The following is a 16092-nucleotide window of genomic DNA, read 5'->3' on the forward strand; positions in this document are numbered from 1 at the left end:
TACAAAGGTAGAAATATAAAAACCTGGACTTGATTATGTACTGCCCATGTCGTTTTAAATGTAAGCCACTGATCAGTATAATAATCATATGATTCTGTACTCACCACAGTCATAACATTTAAATATTTGATGTTCCAGTAACTGCATGCACCCGAGTTCTCTGATAAGACCTGTTTTTCCAGTACATCCCACAGATGCGTGACTGGACTGTGAAGTGAGGAATTCACATGTCACGTTCTTCAAACTATTCCCGTATTCCGTTGTGTGGCATTTCATCATATCATCCTGAAGCGAAACACACCACACACATCAGAGAACTTCACTTTCAGGAAGAGGTTGACATTGTCTGCAACACTTTAGGGGTACGTGTCAAAGTAACATTCATGCCTATGTACCCATTCAGATGTCTTTTTGTTTTTTTTGCTTTGAAGCGGCAGTTCCTACCAAAGCATTGTGTTTTTACCGGGTGTTTGATTGATAACTGATTCCTGTTTTCATTTATGAGAAATACACATATAACACTGACTTTCTTGTAAGTTTGTTAACCAGTAATTTCACAACTCCAAATGGGATGATGCAGAAACTCTGCTGAACCCACAAACCAAAATACCGCATACCAGACTGCTTCTTTCAGGAGAAGCTGGTGTTCCGGTATGAGCTTTAGCAATCAAATGTTCAGAGTACCACACTAGCTGTACCTGATTCAGTCCCATCAGGGGTCAACAGGTTCTCCAGATACTGACGGCACAGGACCAGTGCATTTTCACATGCACGGTATGTTACCTTGAATATGACAATCTGCTTAGATCAATCATTGCAACTGTCAGAAGAAAAGGGGCCACAGGGAGCAAATAGACTGTGTCAGTAGTTCTGCAAAAAATTACACTGAAGTGACAAGATGCAGAGGCCAGGGAACGTTTGCTGATTTGTTTGTCATAGGAGAATTTTTGGCAAGCTACAGGGGCAGTTAGAGACACTGCAGGCATACTGTATCAGAAAGTGAAACTTTGTCTGGACACAGAAAATACTGATGACTTGAACCTGTGGGTTTCCTCCCATGTAACTGTAAATTACCTGAAGAACATACAAACTGCACATAAAGGCACTGCAACCCAACCCAGACTTCATCCAGGAACCTGATGACCATTTCAACAGCTCTCATTTCAGTTTATAAACTTTACATAATATGCAGATATGGACAATAAGGACCCTGACAAATACATATCACCTTCCTCCAGAAACATTAAATGAAAGTTTGTCATCTATGTGATAATTCTGAGCCTCTATGTCTTGTCCTGGCATCTGTTGTGTGTGTGTGTGTGTGTGTGTGTGTGTGTGTGTGTGTGTGTGTGTGTGTGTGTGTGTGTGTGTGTGTGTGTGTGTGTGTGTGTGTGTGATTAATTATTTGTCAAGCAACTCTTACGTTTGTATTCACTTTAGTAGAACATTTTGCCAAAATTGGTCCACCAGCCAGTCCATTCCAGTCGCAGGAAGACTTAAGTGCAAACACCACAACAGTAATTTCTCATAATTTATGTACTGTGGATTTCGGTGTTTTATTCTGTTTTAGTCGAGTTTAGACAAGACCTAATTTGAAGTTGCACAAGCGTCAAGGCCACAATATGATGACTGAATATATGAATATGCAAATAAGCAAATAAGAAAGCATACTTCACTGACTCCCTTAGGAAAATTGCTTCTTTCTCTATTTTAGCCATTGAGGTTAAACTTCGTGGTAATTTTACTTCTGCACTGTAACTTGCTCAAAAATGCAGTGTTAACGATGCACCTCCAGTTCCTGTTTTTTTGGTCCTCTTGAAACTCTTTTCCTGTTCTGTCTTTTTGCGGTCCTTGGGTTTTGCTGAATTAACACTCTTCACACTCCTCGGATTGTTTTTCCACGGTTCGGGGCGTGACTGGATATTTTTTTTCCCGACTGCACCTGAACGCAGCACCAGTTCAGAGAAAGCCACAACGGCAGGATCCGCGAGGAGAGCCCCGCGCGCACACACGAGTACACGGACACGCGCACACGTTGAAGACGGGAGCGAGCAGGTCGTTTAAAACACCCAGGTGGTTGGCTTTTGGTGTGTGTGTGTGTGTGAGTGTGTGTCGGCGCTGACAGCGGGTTGTTACAGCAGCAGAGTGTGTCAACACATGTGTCACGGCGGCGGCGGCGGCGGCACTGCGGCTGCGGATCTGCGCTCCGGCTGCACCGACACCGACACCCACGGGCCCGCGGGGGAAAGGTAGGAACACACACCGCCTACACCGCCCGTGTCGTCCCATGTCTGCACCACGACGGCGTCTCAGCCGCCCGATAGTGAGGAAGACGGCGTGTTTTTATCCCGTCCCGTGTTAAGTTGTGCAACCTTGAGATGCAGGTGTGTCACGTTTCGCCCTGCAACAGATTACATTCTGTCGTCTGCGTTCCTCATGTTGCTGCTTAGTTTTCACCTTTTATGCGCGTGTGACGCACAGGTTATTGAGTGGAAATCCAGCTCAGTGGTTGCGGTTGTAGGAATGATACCTTATAAATTCTGCTCCCCAAGCAACACACTCCCAGCTGCCTCCCTCCACAACACAGTGGCGCTCTGTGTAGAAAGCAGCAGCAGCAAGCTTTCCACCAGGCAGATCTGCCTTCCCTTTCCCCCCCCCCTCCTCTGACCAACAATGATGCTTTGATTGCCTCCTTTTCGTAACCCCTTAAACCCTCGCCCATCTAGACCTTGATCCATTAGGACTGCTGATCACGAAGTGGCCGGCTCCACACCTAAAGAGAGTGTTGCTGCCAACACAAGGGCGTTTTGTGAAACAGAAAGCTCCAACGGCAGAGGATCAAGTTTGAAAGGGGGGATTCAGAAGCAGGGACTGCGACCAGGAGGGCTTTCTGAAGGCCGGCACTCAGAGGGATGTCGTCCAGGATGAAGAATCTGGGTAACCACAAATATTATAAACTTAGTCCTGTAGGCAAACATGCAAAATAAACATGTCGGAGGCAGAGCTGTGTAACTGATACCATGCTTTTCACAGACGCTGCTCTTTCTCTGCTCACTGCTCTCATTAAAATTGGGCCTAATGTTCTAGTCATTACAGTATAACATCACCTCCACTCGTCTGATCTGACGATGAATGGTAATCCACGTAATCTGAAGCTCCTCCAAACTCTGAGGATGCTTGGGGACAAAAGCGTCACTCAGGTATTAATTACATATCTGAGCTTACGTGGAGCATGGCTTGCAGACTTGAAAGCTGTTATTTTCCCATGCGAGACCGCAGGGTTGGTTTTGCTCGGGCAGGACGGGGCAGGCTGACGACTGCAGCCGGCTCAGCCCGTCTGTCAGGAAGTAGTGCAGGAGGACGGCCTATGACTTTGCAGAAACGGCAGCTCCGCCGTCGATGGTCTGCACGCACGCCACCGCTGATCGATGGCACATATTAAAAGAGACCCCGGTGGCAAATGTAGGCCACTGGTGGTGGTGACTGTATTGACTGAGCTGCCCCAAAGTTTCCTGTCCACTGTAGCAGCTGAAATGGTGAACGTTGGTGTGGGATAATGTGTGATTTCAACAGGCTGCAGAGTGTGGGTTTAACGCCACGGTTTCCTGTGTGACCCTGATCTCTGTCCAGCCACTGTTGTCCACTGGATTAATCTCGAATCCCACATTCTGGCATCATTTTCCCCCACTTTTGAGTCTGGATATAGTCAAATGCCTGATTTTGCTTTCCTTTACCTCTGGATCAGAGTTTGCTTATCCATGTGACTGGGCCGTTCTGTCATGAAATATGAGAGTTGTCTGACGAGAAAATGTTAAAGTCACTTACTGTTTGCTGTGGATAATTTAATAATCAAGGAGATCCGGGTTGAATTTACTTGTTGAGGAACTTCAAACCTGACTTTCCACATGTCTTTGAGAAATTAACAGACAGTGTGTTGCATGGTTGGTCAATGAGTTCAGACTGAAATATCCAGACAGCAGCTCCTTGTCACATATTCATGGTCGTCAGAGGATTGATCGGTGTGGCTTTGGCTGTACTTAGACTTTTAATCACCTGCTGCCATGCCATTATTGATCTCCTCTTTACATACAGCATGTCATTGTCTCTGACAAATGTGATTTGACTATTTGGATGTCCTTCTTTGTTTCATCGCTGGGATTTGGTGTGATTTTCAGGGTGATGGCAACATAACATTTTCAGTCTCATTCCTTTGAGTGTTTCCTCCCATAATTACCCCGCTGTTGTTTTTAACTAGTTGTTGATACTTTCAGGTGAGTGAGGCGCTGTGACTGTGGACCACTGAGCCTGCTACTTACATGCCAAGTGTGTTTTACTGGCCTGGATTCGGTTTGATGTTTTTTTTTTTTAAACATGCAGTTTTATTATTATTTTATTTTCTTGTGTGTAAGGCTTCGTAAGCCCCATGGACCAAAATATGAACCAAAAGAATCCCATTTTGCAGGAAAACTGAGGAGTTTGCAACCCTGACCATGACCTTAGCCATGACCTGTTCGCTCTCTGAACGTTATCATATCACAGACCTGTTAGTGGCGCCGTTTTGAGTTCAGTGTTTTGTTGTGATCCTTTATGAAATCCTTTTTTAATACTTTATTAAATTATTTATTTTCATTGACAGGAGCTTTACTCAGGTTCACTCAGGTTCAGTTCAGAGGCAGCAAACCTCTAAACTAAAACTCATAAACATGTTTTTTCTTGTGCTAACATGCACCACTGATGTGGGATATGAACACGAGTACAGACACACTGATCTAGTTGCACACAGACGGATGATTCTGCACTCCGCCAACTCATCCGAAACTCTAGAGTTGAGAAAGCATGAGGAACTTAAACGGTAGAAATGCTCCGAAAAACAGCCGTTGTGATCTTATGCAGCACATCTATTGTGCTACATAAAGTAATCAGATTAACTCCCACCTTCTTCAGGCTTGTGCTCCCACTTTGGACCACATGATACAGTAATTAACCTCCGTAGCTCGTCGTCTGTCTTCAGCCCAAGCAAAGAAGAAAGAGTAGGTCAGTTCACTTAACATTGATCCCAACCATGATTGAGGCTCTTGGAAACTGAGTAAAATAACCACTGAGCGCTGTCTCACTGCTGACCACCTCACATTAGAATCTTGCATATTATGCCTTTAATTAGCCCCCCACTTGGGTTTCCAGTTAGAGTTTGTACCTGTTTAAATTTTATCTCTATTTTGTCCTTATCTGCTGAGAGATACTCCGGCGTACTGTACTGTACATACTCACTGGTATTTTGTTTCTGGAGACGACGTGACAATCAATTCCTCCTGACAGCAGGGATGATGGTCAATAACTGTGAACAAATAAACACGGACACTGGACTTTGGACTTATTTATGGCCCCCACAAAAAGAGGAAAACACAGCATGATGATGGTGATGATGAGGAATCAGCTAATAACACATGATTATATTTTGCTTGAGGAACCACAAAGCTTTCGGGGGTGACTAATTCATCTCCCAGGTAACGAGGCAGCGGCGGTTTGTTGCCGCAGGGAGAGGGGGAATCGTCAGAGCTGCTACAGGAGGAATGACAGGAAAAGGGTGCAGTGATGAAGTCTGAAGGGAAATCAGTAGGACACCCAGGCCGAGAATGCCAATCAGATCTATTCTCTTTCTGCTTTCAGGAACATGGACTCTTTAGCTCCTCTCCATCTGCAGCAGAAAGGCTAGGAGCCGCCCGATCCCCTCGTCCTTCCCTCCCCGTATTCCCTGCCCTGCCTGGTCGCACCCGCAATGGCCGGCAGGAGTCCCACCCTCGGCCGGGGAGCAACGGTGGCGTCCGGCAAGGCCGACGCAGACGCCGACCCCCAGCAGGGCGCCGAGGTCTTCTGCAAGCTGTGCCTCAGCGAGCAGCCGTCTGCTGCCACCACGGAGCTGCAACGCTGCAAGTGCATCTACTGCACAAGCGTAAGTGGACAGGAAGCATCTCATCTGTGTATTCGTGTACAGTATTGAGAGTGACCGAAGCTGCCGTCACGCGTCTGTTTGAGATGGACTCAAAAGCCCAAAACGTGTGAATTTCAGTGACGCTGCAGCTGATTCATCAGCGATTCAGAGTTTTCACATTTAGCCAGTTTCTGTAGTGGGTGTGGAATAACACAACCGTGATCCATCATCAGACTTTCTAATTTGGCTAATTTAGGCAAATCCTCCAAGATTTTGATGACTTGGAGTGAGATCCCCATTTGTATTGCAGCACTGACTTCCACTGTAAGTGAGACCTTAAAATAGATTGTTGCGTAGGCACGAATTATTCCAGCGAAATGAAGCCGTTTCCACACTGGACTGACTCACATCCAATCTCACTGAATTGGTCTTTGGTGGTTTCTCCAGTTTTGTCACAGATGTTTGGCAGATTTTCAGCTGTACCCTCAGTTTCAGTTCCAGTCCAGTCCCTGTGTGAGAACAGAGCAGCTATCTTTAGTATGGAGCTGTATTATTTACAGCAGTGCAGAGGTCTGCTCCTCTCCTCTAATGCGTTGCCTGCCTGGCATATCAAACCTGAGCGGATCCCAGATAGTGGCAGGTGTTAATTTCTCTCCGAGCGGCGGAGTTGTTAGCTTTTCGCTCACAAGGTCACGCCGATATAAAACACACACATTTACAAGGAAATGGATGCAATAAGCTTTCCTTATCTTTTGTGTGTGCATCTGTATCGTCTCCTCTTTTCTGTTATTCCAGCTCAGGGTTTTTTTTTTTTTTTTGTATGACCCCTGCTGTGTGCTGCATGATGAGCACATGTGCACATCCCAAGCCTCTCATATTGATTTGTTTTTCTCTCTCGACAGAGAAGCCGTACTTTAATGACTTTACTCCAGAGTGTCTGTGTTTGCAGAAGGTTTACACAGTTCCTCCAGATTACATTTTTTATGCAACACATGACTGTCGCAGAGCGAGGGCTGATAAGGAACTCGTGTTTATGTGACATTGGTACTTTCCTGTTTTCACAGTGGCTTTCTCCTGTCTCTTTGCATTTTACAGTTGTCATGGTCACGCTGTCATGTTTTGATGTGCGGCGTATTAGTTTTCCAGCCTTTGTGCAATCAGGTTTCTTATTATGCATTGTTGTACCCTCTCCCTCAGTGTTTGCAGCAGTATGTTCAGCTCGCTGTAATGGAGGGTGGAGGGGCGCCCATCACCTGCCCCGATATGGCGTGCCAAAAGACTGGAGTGCTGCTGGACTCTGAGGTATGTCCTGGTTAAAGCCTGCGCTATGTAGGTCACTAGAGGAAGAAGAAAAAAATAAAAGATGTTTAATGAATGGTGGAAAAACAAAGTTTTACCTGATGCAACAACAATGTTTGCTGAGCTCAACCATTTAATTAAAAAAAAATAAAATAAAGTGAAGCATGTTCCTTATATATAGTACATGAATCTGAAGTGCAGTAATATTGAGCATCTCGCTATCCAGTGCAGAAAGTGAAAGAAAATGTACAATTGATGCATAAGCAGAGGCATGTCTTTGTCATTTTGTCTATATATGTGTGGGATAAAGAGACAAAACTACCCTGAACGGGCCTAAAGAGATTTTGGTGTTTGTCATATATTTGGTTTCAGTGTTCTTGCACCTGAGAGTCTGGTTTTTTATTTGCTGTGCAACACCAGTATGTACTTAGTGTATTGTTTTAGGCTGCAACTGGATCACTTTGTTTTTAAAGCATTAACAGGCTGAAAGTAAAATCTTTTAGGCATTTGGAAGTTCTGCATCTGTGTCACTGTGAAAACCTTTTTATTGCTCTCCAAATTCTGTGTTCAGATTTAATTGAATCTGTTTTAATTTTTTTGACACCAGTTTAACATGCCTTGGAAGGTACTGTATTTTATTTTGGACTGAGCTGAGCAGAGGTGGTCAGAGAAGTAGGTTGACTGAGAATTTTGTTACTGAGTAACATTCTGGGATTCATTTGGCTACAGTGGTCATTCCAGTCAAAAATTCCCCTCCTCCTTGTTTTAAAATGTCTATAAATGTTTACAATATCTATAAATTCTGGGCACTTCTGTGTGTATAGTCCTCCTGAATACCCTGGTGGTATGAATGTCTTCCGGTGATGGCAGGCTGCTTCGATCACCATTTATCAAGCCCGTTTTAACTGAGTGGTTCAATTCCCATACCACACCACAATGAAGCTGGCCATGGCACCCAACTACGTCGGGTTGTGGTTGACATACTCGGCATTCAGGGGAAAAAAATACAAAAACCAAATACAGGTCAAACATTTCTGTGTTTGTTGTTGAACATTCTTCAAGTTCCTGAGTCACTGGTTCCTCCACAGTGTTTGTTTTCAGTCCTGAGTGTGGTAACTGCGCTTCGGCAGAAACGTGAAGCTGGATTTTTCACCCCAGTGTTTTCCAAACCGTGCAGCCCATCAGAGCGTTGTGTAAGGAGTGTGTATCCAGTCTTAAGTTAGGAGGAAGTTCTTGTTGTTGTTGAAGCAGAATGAGATCATATCAGAGAGCAATGTGGGAGTGATTTCTCACGGTGAGAAATCACTCCCACAGTCAGGAAATTGGAATTGCTCACTCGCAAACTTGGTAATTCTTCTTCTTTTATCAGTTTTTCAGGTGAATTGAACTCCTTTAAGAGGCGCATTGAAAGAAGTGTTCTTTTAAGAGCCCATGACGCGAATATTAAGTTTCGGTTTTCCGAGCTTGGGATGTGTGTTAATCTATCATAATTTAGAATTAAAAAAAAAAAAAAATCATTGGAATATTTTCATATAAATCCCTCCATTTGGAATTTTAAACATTGCAGCATCTATTTGCGCCAACCCAGCCTGCATAGTGTTGAATTAATAATAACACTTGAAGGGTCGTTTTTCTACAGCAGCAAACAGCAGAAATGCAGCAGGTTATTTCGAGCTACCTCACTGCGAGTGTCGCATCGGCATGAAGGCTACACTAATAAAATCCCTGATTGCAGCGAAGGAAGCCACAGGCTTTCGCCAGCATTCTCTGGAAATAAACTGTGGCAGGTCAGATTTTAGATTTCAACAGACTTCAAATTGTTCATATTAGGTTTTTGTTTGCATAGGCTTCATTAAATGTGTTTTCCGAAAAAACTTTCAACTTCTTTGTGTTAATAATCTGAAAAGAAAACTAAGAATTGTCCTTCTTTTGAGGGCAGTTTTGCTTTCATTTCGCTTCTGCGGCATCATTATAATGAAACTACGTTGTTTGTGGCCTGTGGACAAAGTGAATTTGACAGCCCTGTCCTACAGTCTGAATAGCAATAACTTCAGGGGAAAAAAGAAAGATGTCTAAACAAAAAAAGCTTTTCATTTTGGAGCAGATAGCAGGCATTTATAACAAAAATGTTTTAGTCAACCTTTTGTTTTCTCCCCAGTTTCTCTCTACCACTTCGTGACATAGAAATAATGCGTTAATTTGGAGTTACTAAGTGACCAGCTGATGCTAGGCATTCAGTAACATCACACACTCAGCAACAATGCTGGTTTGAGTCTTGATCACCAGGCGTTTTTACTCACCTCCACTCATTTGCTGTAAAACAAGCCTTCTGAAATAGGATCTCAAAAACAAGTGTGATCAGGGGATCATCAGCGGTCTGTTGAGTAAAACACCCCCCCCCCCCCCCCTTTGTTGCTGCAGATTGCTCGCTTGGCTGCAGCCGATCAGGTGGAGCTGTACCAGCGCCTCAAGTTTGAGCGAGGTGAGTCCTGCATTAGCATGCTGACGGCCGGCGGGAGCCGCCGGGCTATTCCAGGTCACACAAGCAGTCCCGGTGAACATGGAGGTCCACATGCCGGGGATTTGGTGGAGCCTGCTGCCCTTTTTGGCTTTTCCACTTTGTTCCAGGTTTAACAAACAGGTCGCTGCACTTTAAGTTGAAGTTCCGCTGCTGCACATGAAACACTGCAGGTGATCCTATATAAAACTGATTAAAGTCATACGGGAACCTGCATGTTACAAATCACACTGTAAGCCATAGAAATGTTTACGTCTGCGTCCTGTGAGCGCTACAGACGTTATTCTCTGTTGGCATTTAAATATCATAAGCTGCTGTTAGCTTGCCCTGCAGCTTTGTTGCTCTTTTCCAGTGTCACAGTAACAATACAGCAGAAAGCCAATACCAGTGATTGTTTACTCGCACCATAAATCATAAGACTTGTATTATTGGCGGCACAAAGGAAGCACAAAGTCCGTGCTGTTTAGCAACACTGTTTTCACCCCGTTGTGATTCACGTTGAGAACATGAGTTCGTCTAAGACGGCTCAGGATGGCTGCCTTCTGTTTTGGTTGGGACTTTTTTTCCTTTTTGAACTTTTTCTATTCTCTTCTTATAATTTGTATGATTTATTTTCTGTGATTGAATTGAAAGGAAAAAGCGGTCTCTATTAGATGTTTCGGCTATACTTACTTGTCTATTTGATACATTAAAATATATTTAAAAGCACCATGAGATTCCAATAAGATGTCAAGCGTATCATTATTACTTCCAAAGGCAAACTTGCTTTGCAGCAGGTGTAAAAACAACAAAGGCATTGAAGCGTGAATGTGGTCGTTTGAAAGGCCGACAGCAGAGAAAGAGTCGTTGATCCCTTTAGTTGTACCTGTTGACAGTATACCTGCAGTCTGAGGAGAACACCTGAACTGTCGGGGATCAGCCGGGACGGCACGGGGTTTATTCAAGGACCTCGCATCATGAGGCTCATTGAGGTCATGTCTGCAGTCTTGCTGCAGTGTGTGTAATCCTTCGTTGTTGACGTTGTTGACTGGAACAATGAGAACAAACTCCTCAGAGAATTTCTCTCTGGGATAAATAGAGTATTTCTATTTTTCTGTTACATTTTCCCTCCCACCACAACGTCAAACTGGCCTCTCAGCATCGTCTTCAAACTGGATCTTTTGAAAAAAAAAACAAACAAAGTGAAATCAAATTCTGGAATCTCAGCCTCGTCTCTCTTTCCTCTGCAGACGTGAAGCTGGACCCCAGTAAAGCCTGGTGCCCCGTGCGTGAATGCCAGGCCGTGTGCGACGTGCGGCCGAGCGCGGAGGGCCGCCCTGCCGCCGTGCCGTGCCCGACCTGCCACGCCACCTTCTGCTCCGGCTGCAGGGGGCCCTGGCAGGACGGCCACACCTGCCCCGAGCGCCAGCCCATGATCCTCCCCTCGCCAGCTCATGAAAGCAGGTCAGTTGGCCGGCCGCCAGGTCGGCTGCCCGCCGCTCGCGGCCACGGCGCCGCACTCTGGAAACTATCCCGAGCTAAAAATGGGATGAGCACGTTCTGCCGGGATGCCGAGGGGCCTGTATAGATACCCTCCTTATCGCTGTAAACAAACTGTTGAACCAGCCGTGCTGACACACATCTGCATTGAAGAGATAAAAGCAGATAGTTATCTTCTCCCGGAGATGTTGTTCAGCGCTGTAATGGCTTTACGAGGGAAACCCCTTGTCTTCTGTGCTCTCTGCCGTCTGACAGTTATTGGGGTTGTGTATTTACAACACGCAGACCATTAAAGTGATGTGCAGCTCCTTGTCCTGCAGCAGAAGCTGTGCGCTGAATAAAAACATTATTCCAGGATTAATAGTTTAGCATTGCTCAGCAGTGCCCTGTGTGTAGTCCCTGTTGTACAGCTCCATTACTGCGCCGCTCCGAGCTGTGGCTCTGCCAGACTGACTGATGCCACAGGGGAGCCACTGACTTATATTGGAATTCATTGTCTCTGTGCCAAAGGGGGGAGGAAGAGGAGGAGGAGGAGGGTGGGCTGTGAGCCAGTAGGTTCACTGTACGGCAGGACGCTGTCCACTGCGGTGGAGCGGTGGTCTCTGCATGCAGCAGGACGGAGTAGGAAGGAGAACGAAGGCACACCAGTTTCAGATCCTAGAGAATAACGTTTGTTATTGTCTGTTAACAGCTCTCCCAAAGCAAACTCTATGTGTCCACACTTCCAGGGTATTTATTCATGTAAATCTCGGTTGGATAGCTTCTCAGCTGTTTTAAAATGGCTTGCTGCACTCCCCATCTCGATTATTAAGTCTGTGTACAAATTGTTTGCTTGAATTGGTTGTGGTTTGGTGATTTTCCTTCAGTCTTTCACAGAGCAGGGCGTTAAGTCATAGCTAATTCTTTCCTATTTAGTGATCGGAAAACACAAATATTAAAATAACCAGTATAGTAGTACTGATCTAAAATGAAAATAACTACCTGTTGTGGTACACACAGAGGGAGTAGAGTGATAAAATATTAAATGATGAATTAGATATTTGATTGCTCTACTTCTGGGAAATTATTTCTCTGCATTCAACCCACCCTGTTCATAGACCTGAACTACACATCCTAGATACTGCTTGTTGTACCTTTTTGATGAGAAAATAATTCACATTTGCAAACTGGGACTGTATTTTAAGGAATGTTGAACCTCCATGACTTCAAGGTCACAAACATCAGACATGGCCATTGCGCTGCACCAGGAGAGCACCCCGCTCATATCTGTCACTCCCGAAATAATTAACCCAGTTCAAAGTGAGTGCTGACCCTTCACCTTTACTGCTAAATAAAGAGTTCACAGGCCGCCCAGAGACTCCCGAGGCCCTCGTGGATTCGTTTGTCCCCATTAATGGCATTCCTGGATGTGTGTTTCTCCTCACACGCAGGTCCCGCTCCGACAGCGACTCCGACCTGCCCATCAAGCAGTGCCCCATGTGTGGGATCTACATCGAGAGGAACCAGGGCTGTGCCCAGATGCTGTGTAAAAGCTGCAAGCACACCTTCTGCTGGTACTGCCTGCAGAACCTGGATGTGAGTTTCACACACCCTGTGGGGGGGGGGAAAAAAAAAAAGCTTCAGAACCCTCTGTTTGTCTGAACTTGTGTTTGTGTGACCGCAGGGTGATATCTTCCTGAGACATTATGATAAGGGACCGTGCAGGAACAAGCTGGGACACTCCAGGGCCTCGGTTATGTGGAACAGGACGCAGGTGAGGCAGCCCAGCGGACGCTGGACGTCCGTCTCAGGTTTGCAGCGATGCTCTCATTTCCTGCAGAGCCGCCCACCTGAGAGAGCCGGGCTCTGTTTGAGCATATCTGAGCCAGACTGATTGTTAAAATCCTGCTTATAGTCTGAACTGGCAGGCTGTTTCCTCCATTAAACTGAACTGATCCCCGCGCTAATTCTCACCCATTACTGACATCATTCATGCAACAAAAGTGATTTCAATTGGCCGCCAGACCTAATTTGTTTTCGCTTCCGTCCCAGCCCTAATGCCATCATCACATGATTAGCATCAGGTTTGCCCTGAGCCTCCCGATCGCGTCTGGTGCCGTTAAGCGTTTGCTGAGTCGCAGCACAACGGCACAGTTGTTCCGTGCAAAACAACTCATGACGCACGTGGTTATACGCTCACCCAACAGGTCCTCTAAAGTGCTTCTCTCAAATTCCCGTCGCCACAGAGACACGCTGAGCTGCCTGCAGCCCCTTCGGTCAGAACCGTGCTGTGAAATGCACAGTGTGCAGCGTGCGTCTGCTAAATTGTGAAAGTCTGGTTTTCACATGATTTGTGACGAATTTTATTTTCCGTCGACAGCAGACTATCAACCACAAGAGAAGTAGTGAGGTAAACCATGAATATTAAGCGATAAAGTTCAGCTGACAGTTTGTGCTGTAATTTGAGGTCACATTGCTTCCACCAGATCCCCAACACTAGCATGAAAAAGTGCCAATATACTGTAACTTCTGAGCATGTCTGCTGTGTGATCACTGTGATCTTCTTTGATATCTATTGTAGTTTTAATGTTTGTAGCTTCATGGTGATAAAACACTCTTCCTTAACATGAAAATATAGTGGAATACATGATACATTTGATATTAAATTAGATGAAAGGTTAAAATATGTCTCAAATTGCTCAAAATGTTCTGAGTTTTTTGTTTTAATATTTGAATTATCCATGAATACTGTGAGTCTGAGCTGTCAGCCTCACTGAATTACCCTATTAAGACCAGAGGCATGGAATCTGTTATGACTGTTTGTGATGGTTGCAGGCTTTTCCCTGCAGTACTTTAGATGATGGATGTATTTTCACACGCCTCAGTGGGTGCATAATTGAAGACAAGTTCAAGTCATATTCAAGTGTCGAGGGAAACCTGCATGCATATTAAGCCAATGACATACTAATGGCTCAAAGTAGGAATTACTTAGCATTTAACAGCAGTTTAGAAAACTTCTGTGGTGCTTCACAGTTTCATTTCTGCAGATTGAGCCTCAATGTGTAGACGATGTGGATCAATATGTTGGATTATAGTGGATAAAAACAAAACACTTGCCGAGGCGTCAAAAACAAAACAGCTTGATCACATTTCCAATCATTCGGGAGCTGCAGATCTCGTTTTGTCTGTGTGATGGACTTCTTCCTGAATTGCACCTGTTGATGTGGACATGTCCTTGTTTCCTCTCAGGTCGTGGGCATCCTGCTGGGGGTGAGCATCATCGTGCTGGTGACGTCCCCCCTCCTCGTGCTGGCGTCGCCCTGCATCCTGTGCTGCGTCTGCAAGCCCTGCAGAGGGAAGAAGAAAAAGAAGAAGAAGAGGAAGAAGGACCCCAGCCAGCCGGACCCCTCCACATCATAGCAGCTCCCGCTCTCATCTGCAGGCCCAGGATCACTCCGCTAACCCGACGAAAGCCAACCAAGTGCTGCACGGTGGAGAAGAAGAAAACAAAACAAAACAAAACTCTGAGACTGAGTGGCTGGTCCAGATCAACAACTACAGACTTTAACCTTTAGCCTCTGAGAGAGGATGTGAAGACGTCACTGATGGATGACGTGAACTTTATTCTATAGGAGTGTAAATATGTGGAGAATGAATGTAAAACGGCTGGCTTAACTAGTTTTCAGAGGCACAACAGGTACTGAGTTAAAGCAGCTGTGAAGAAACGTTCTGGACGGGGCTCTATCGCTGCAACATGCCACACACACACACAAAACGCTCGGTTCCAAGTGCAAATGCCACCCTCATGTGCCAAACGTCATGATGCCAAACCAGAGGTGTTAGTTAGGTGCTCAAGTGCCTCGCTCTCCAGTGCCTGGTGCTTGACTCACTTTGATTTGCCTTCCATTCTTATGCAAAACATTTGATAACAACGGACAACCGTCAGGATCACACAGGGTCGTAAATCCCTCAGCAATGCAAACCGTTCATCGACAGCAGGAGGAGGCGAGTGGCAGCGGTGTGCACTGTGTAATCTGTCTCGATATGAAACACGATAGGGCTTCAGCGGTGCACAGACGGCTCTTCTTCTGCACATGTTTGTTGTTTCCACCTGGCGTACGTCCCAGACCAAAGGCTCTAAAGGATAACCTGTACTTTTTCTAAAGTGTGCGTGGGTGCGTGTGCGTGAATATGTATTTATGGGTTGTGTGTATGCTGTCATTTCTACATTTTGGTTGATGTTTCGGCATCGGATATTTTGTAAAAGCACCACTGTAAATGTTAATAAACATAATGCATTTAAACATGCATCAGCTGGTGTTCGGTCTGATCATGACTCATTCATTCTGCACACAAACATGTCAACACACAGATGGTGAACTGTTTTTTTTTTTTTCATGAGGGAATCAGTGGTTACGAGCATTACGAGCAGACATGAATGAGGTTTGTGTTGAAAATACTGAACCTTTTATTGTATGCAGATTCAACAGAACTCAAATGATTGATTTCTGTTTACAACCTCGGTGTTATGAAGCATCATCAACATGTAGTGAATTTTAGGCTTGAGGCCTCTCTTGAAATGTGTCATTTGTACTTGAAACAGAAAGCACCTACTCGGAAACACAATGGCTAGAAAACACATTAACCACAACCTCACAGATGCTGTGAGAAGTGGAAGTGAAAACTAGACTGGCTGACGCATTTACGCTGCTGAATGCTTTGAAATAGGTTCCTCCTGTGTTTGATCACCAAGCAAACAACATAAATAACAAAACATGAAGTAATATATCACTTATAAACTTCTTCAAAGAGCTGCAGATATTGATCATCCATAGCTGTCTATTTAACTCTCACGCCTCAGAAGTTTTTGGCTCAATACGGAACTTCC

The 16092-nt window shown here is 45.0% G+C and overlaps 1 protein-coding gene across 1 annotated transcript; it reads left to right on the forward strand.

Annotated features, from left to right (window-relative positions):
* Window positions 1-1949: 1949 nt before the first annotated feature.
* On the forward strand, window positions 1950-15523 carry rnf144b (ring finger protein 144B). Its single transcript, XM_030102116.1, has 9 exons — window positions 1950-2055; window positions 2142-2249; window positions 5668-5950; window positions 7127-7231; window positions 9650-9710; window positions 10976-11189; window positions 12656-12800; window positions 12889-12978; window positions 14454-15523. The coding sequence occupies exons 3-9, from the start codon at window positions 5777-5779 to the stop codon at window positions 14622-14624; spliced, it is 960 nt and encodes a 319-aa protein (XP_029957976.1). The 5' UTR covers window positions 1950-2055; window positions 2142-2249; window positions 5668-5776; the 3' UTR covers window positions 14625-15523.
* Window positions 15524-16092: the final 569 nt, after the last annotated feature.

The sequence above is a fragment of the Salarias fasciatus genome, chromosome 11, assembly GCF_902148845.1.
Source record: "Salarias fasciatus chromosome 11, fSalaFa1.1, whole genome shotgun sequence".
Taxonomy (NCBI): Eukaryota; Metazoa; Chordata; class Actinopteri; order Blenniiformes; family Blenniidae; genus Salarias; species Salarias fasciatus.

What these genes read in the sequence shown, in the direction of transcription:
- rnf144b (XM_030102116.1), top strand. Translation starts at nt 5,777, where the DNA reads ATGGCCGGCAGGAGTCCCACCCTCGGCCGGGGAGCAACGGTGGCGTCC. An exon ending in GCGCCTCAAGTTTGAGCGAG is followed by an intron (nt 9,711 to 10,975) that starts GTGAGTCCTGCA and finishes TTTCCTCTGCAG; the next exon opens with ACGTGAAGCTGGACCCCAGT. An exon ending in ACTGCCTGCAGAACCTGGAT is followed by an intron (nt 12,801 to 12,888) that starts GTGAGTTTCACA and finishes GTGTGACCGCAG; the next exon opens with GGTGATATCTTCCTGAGACA.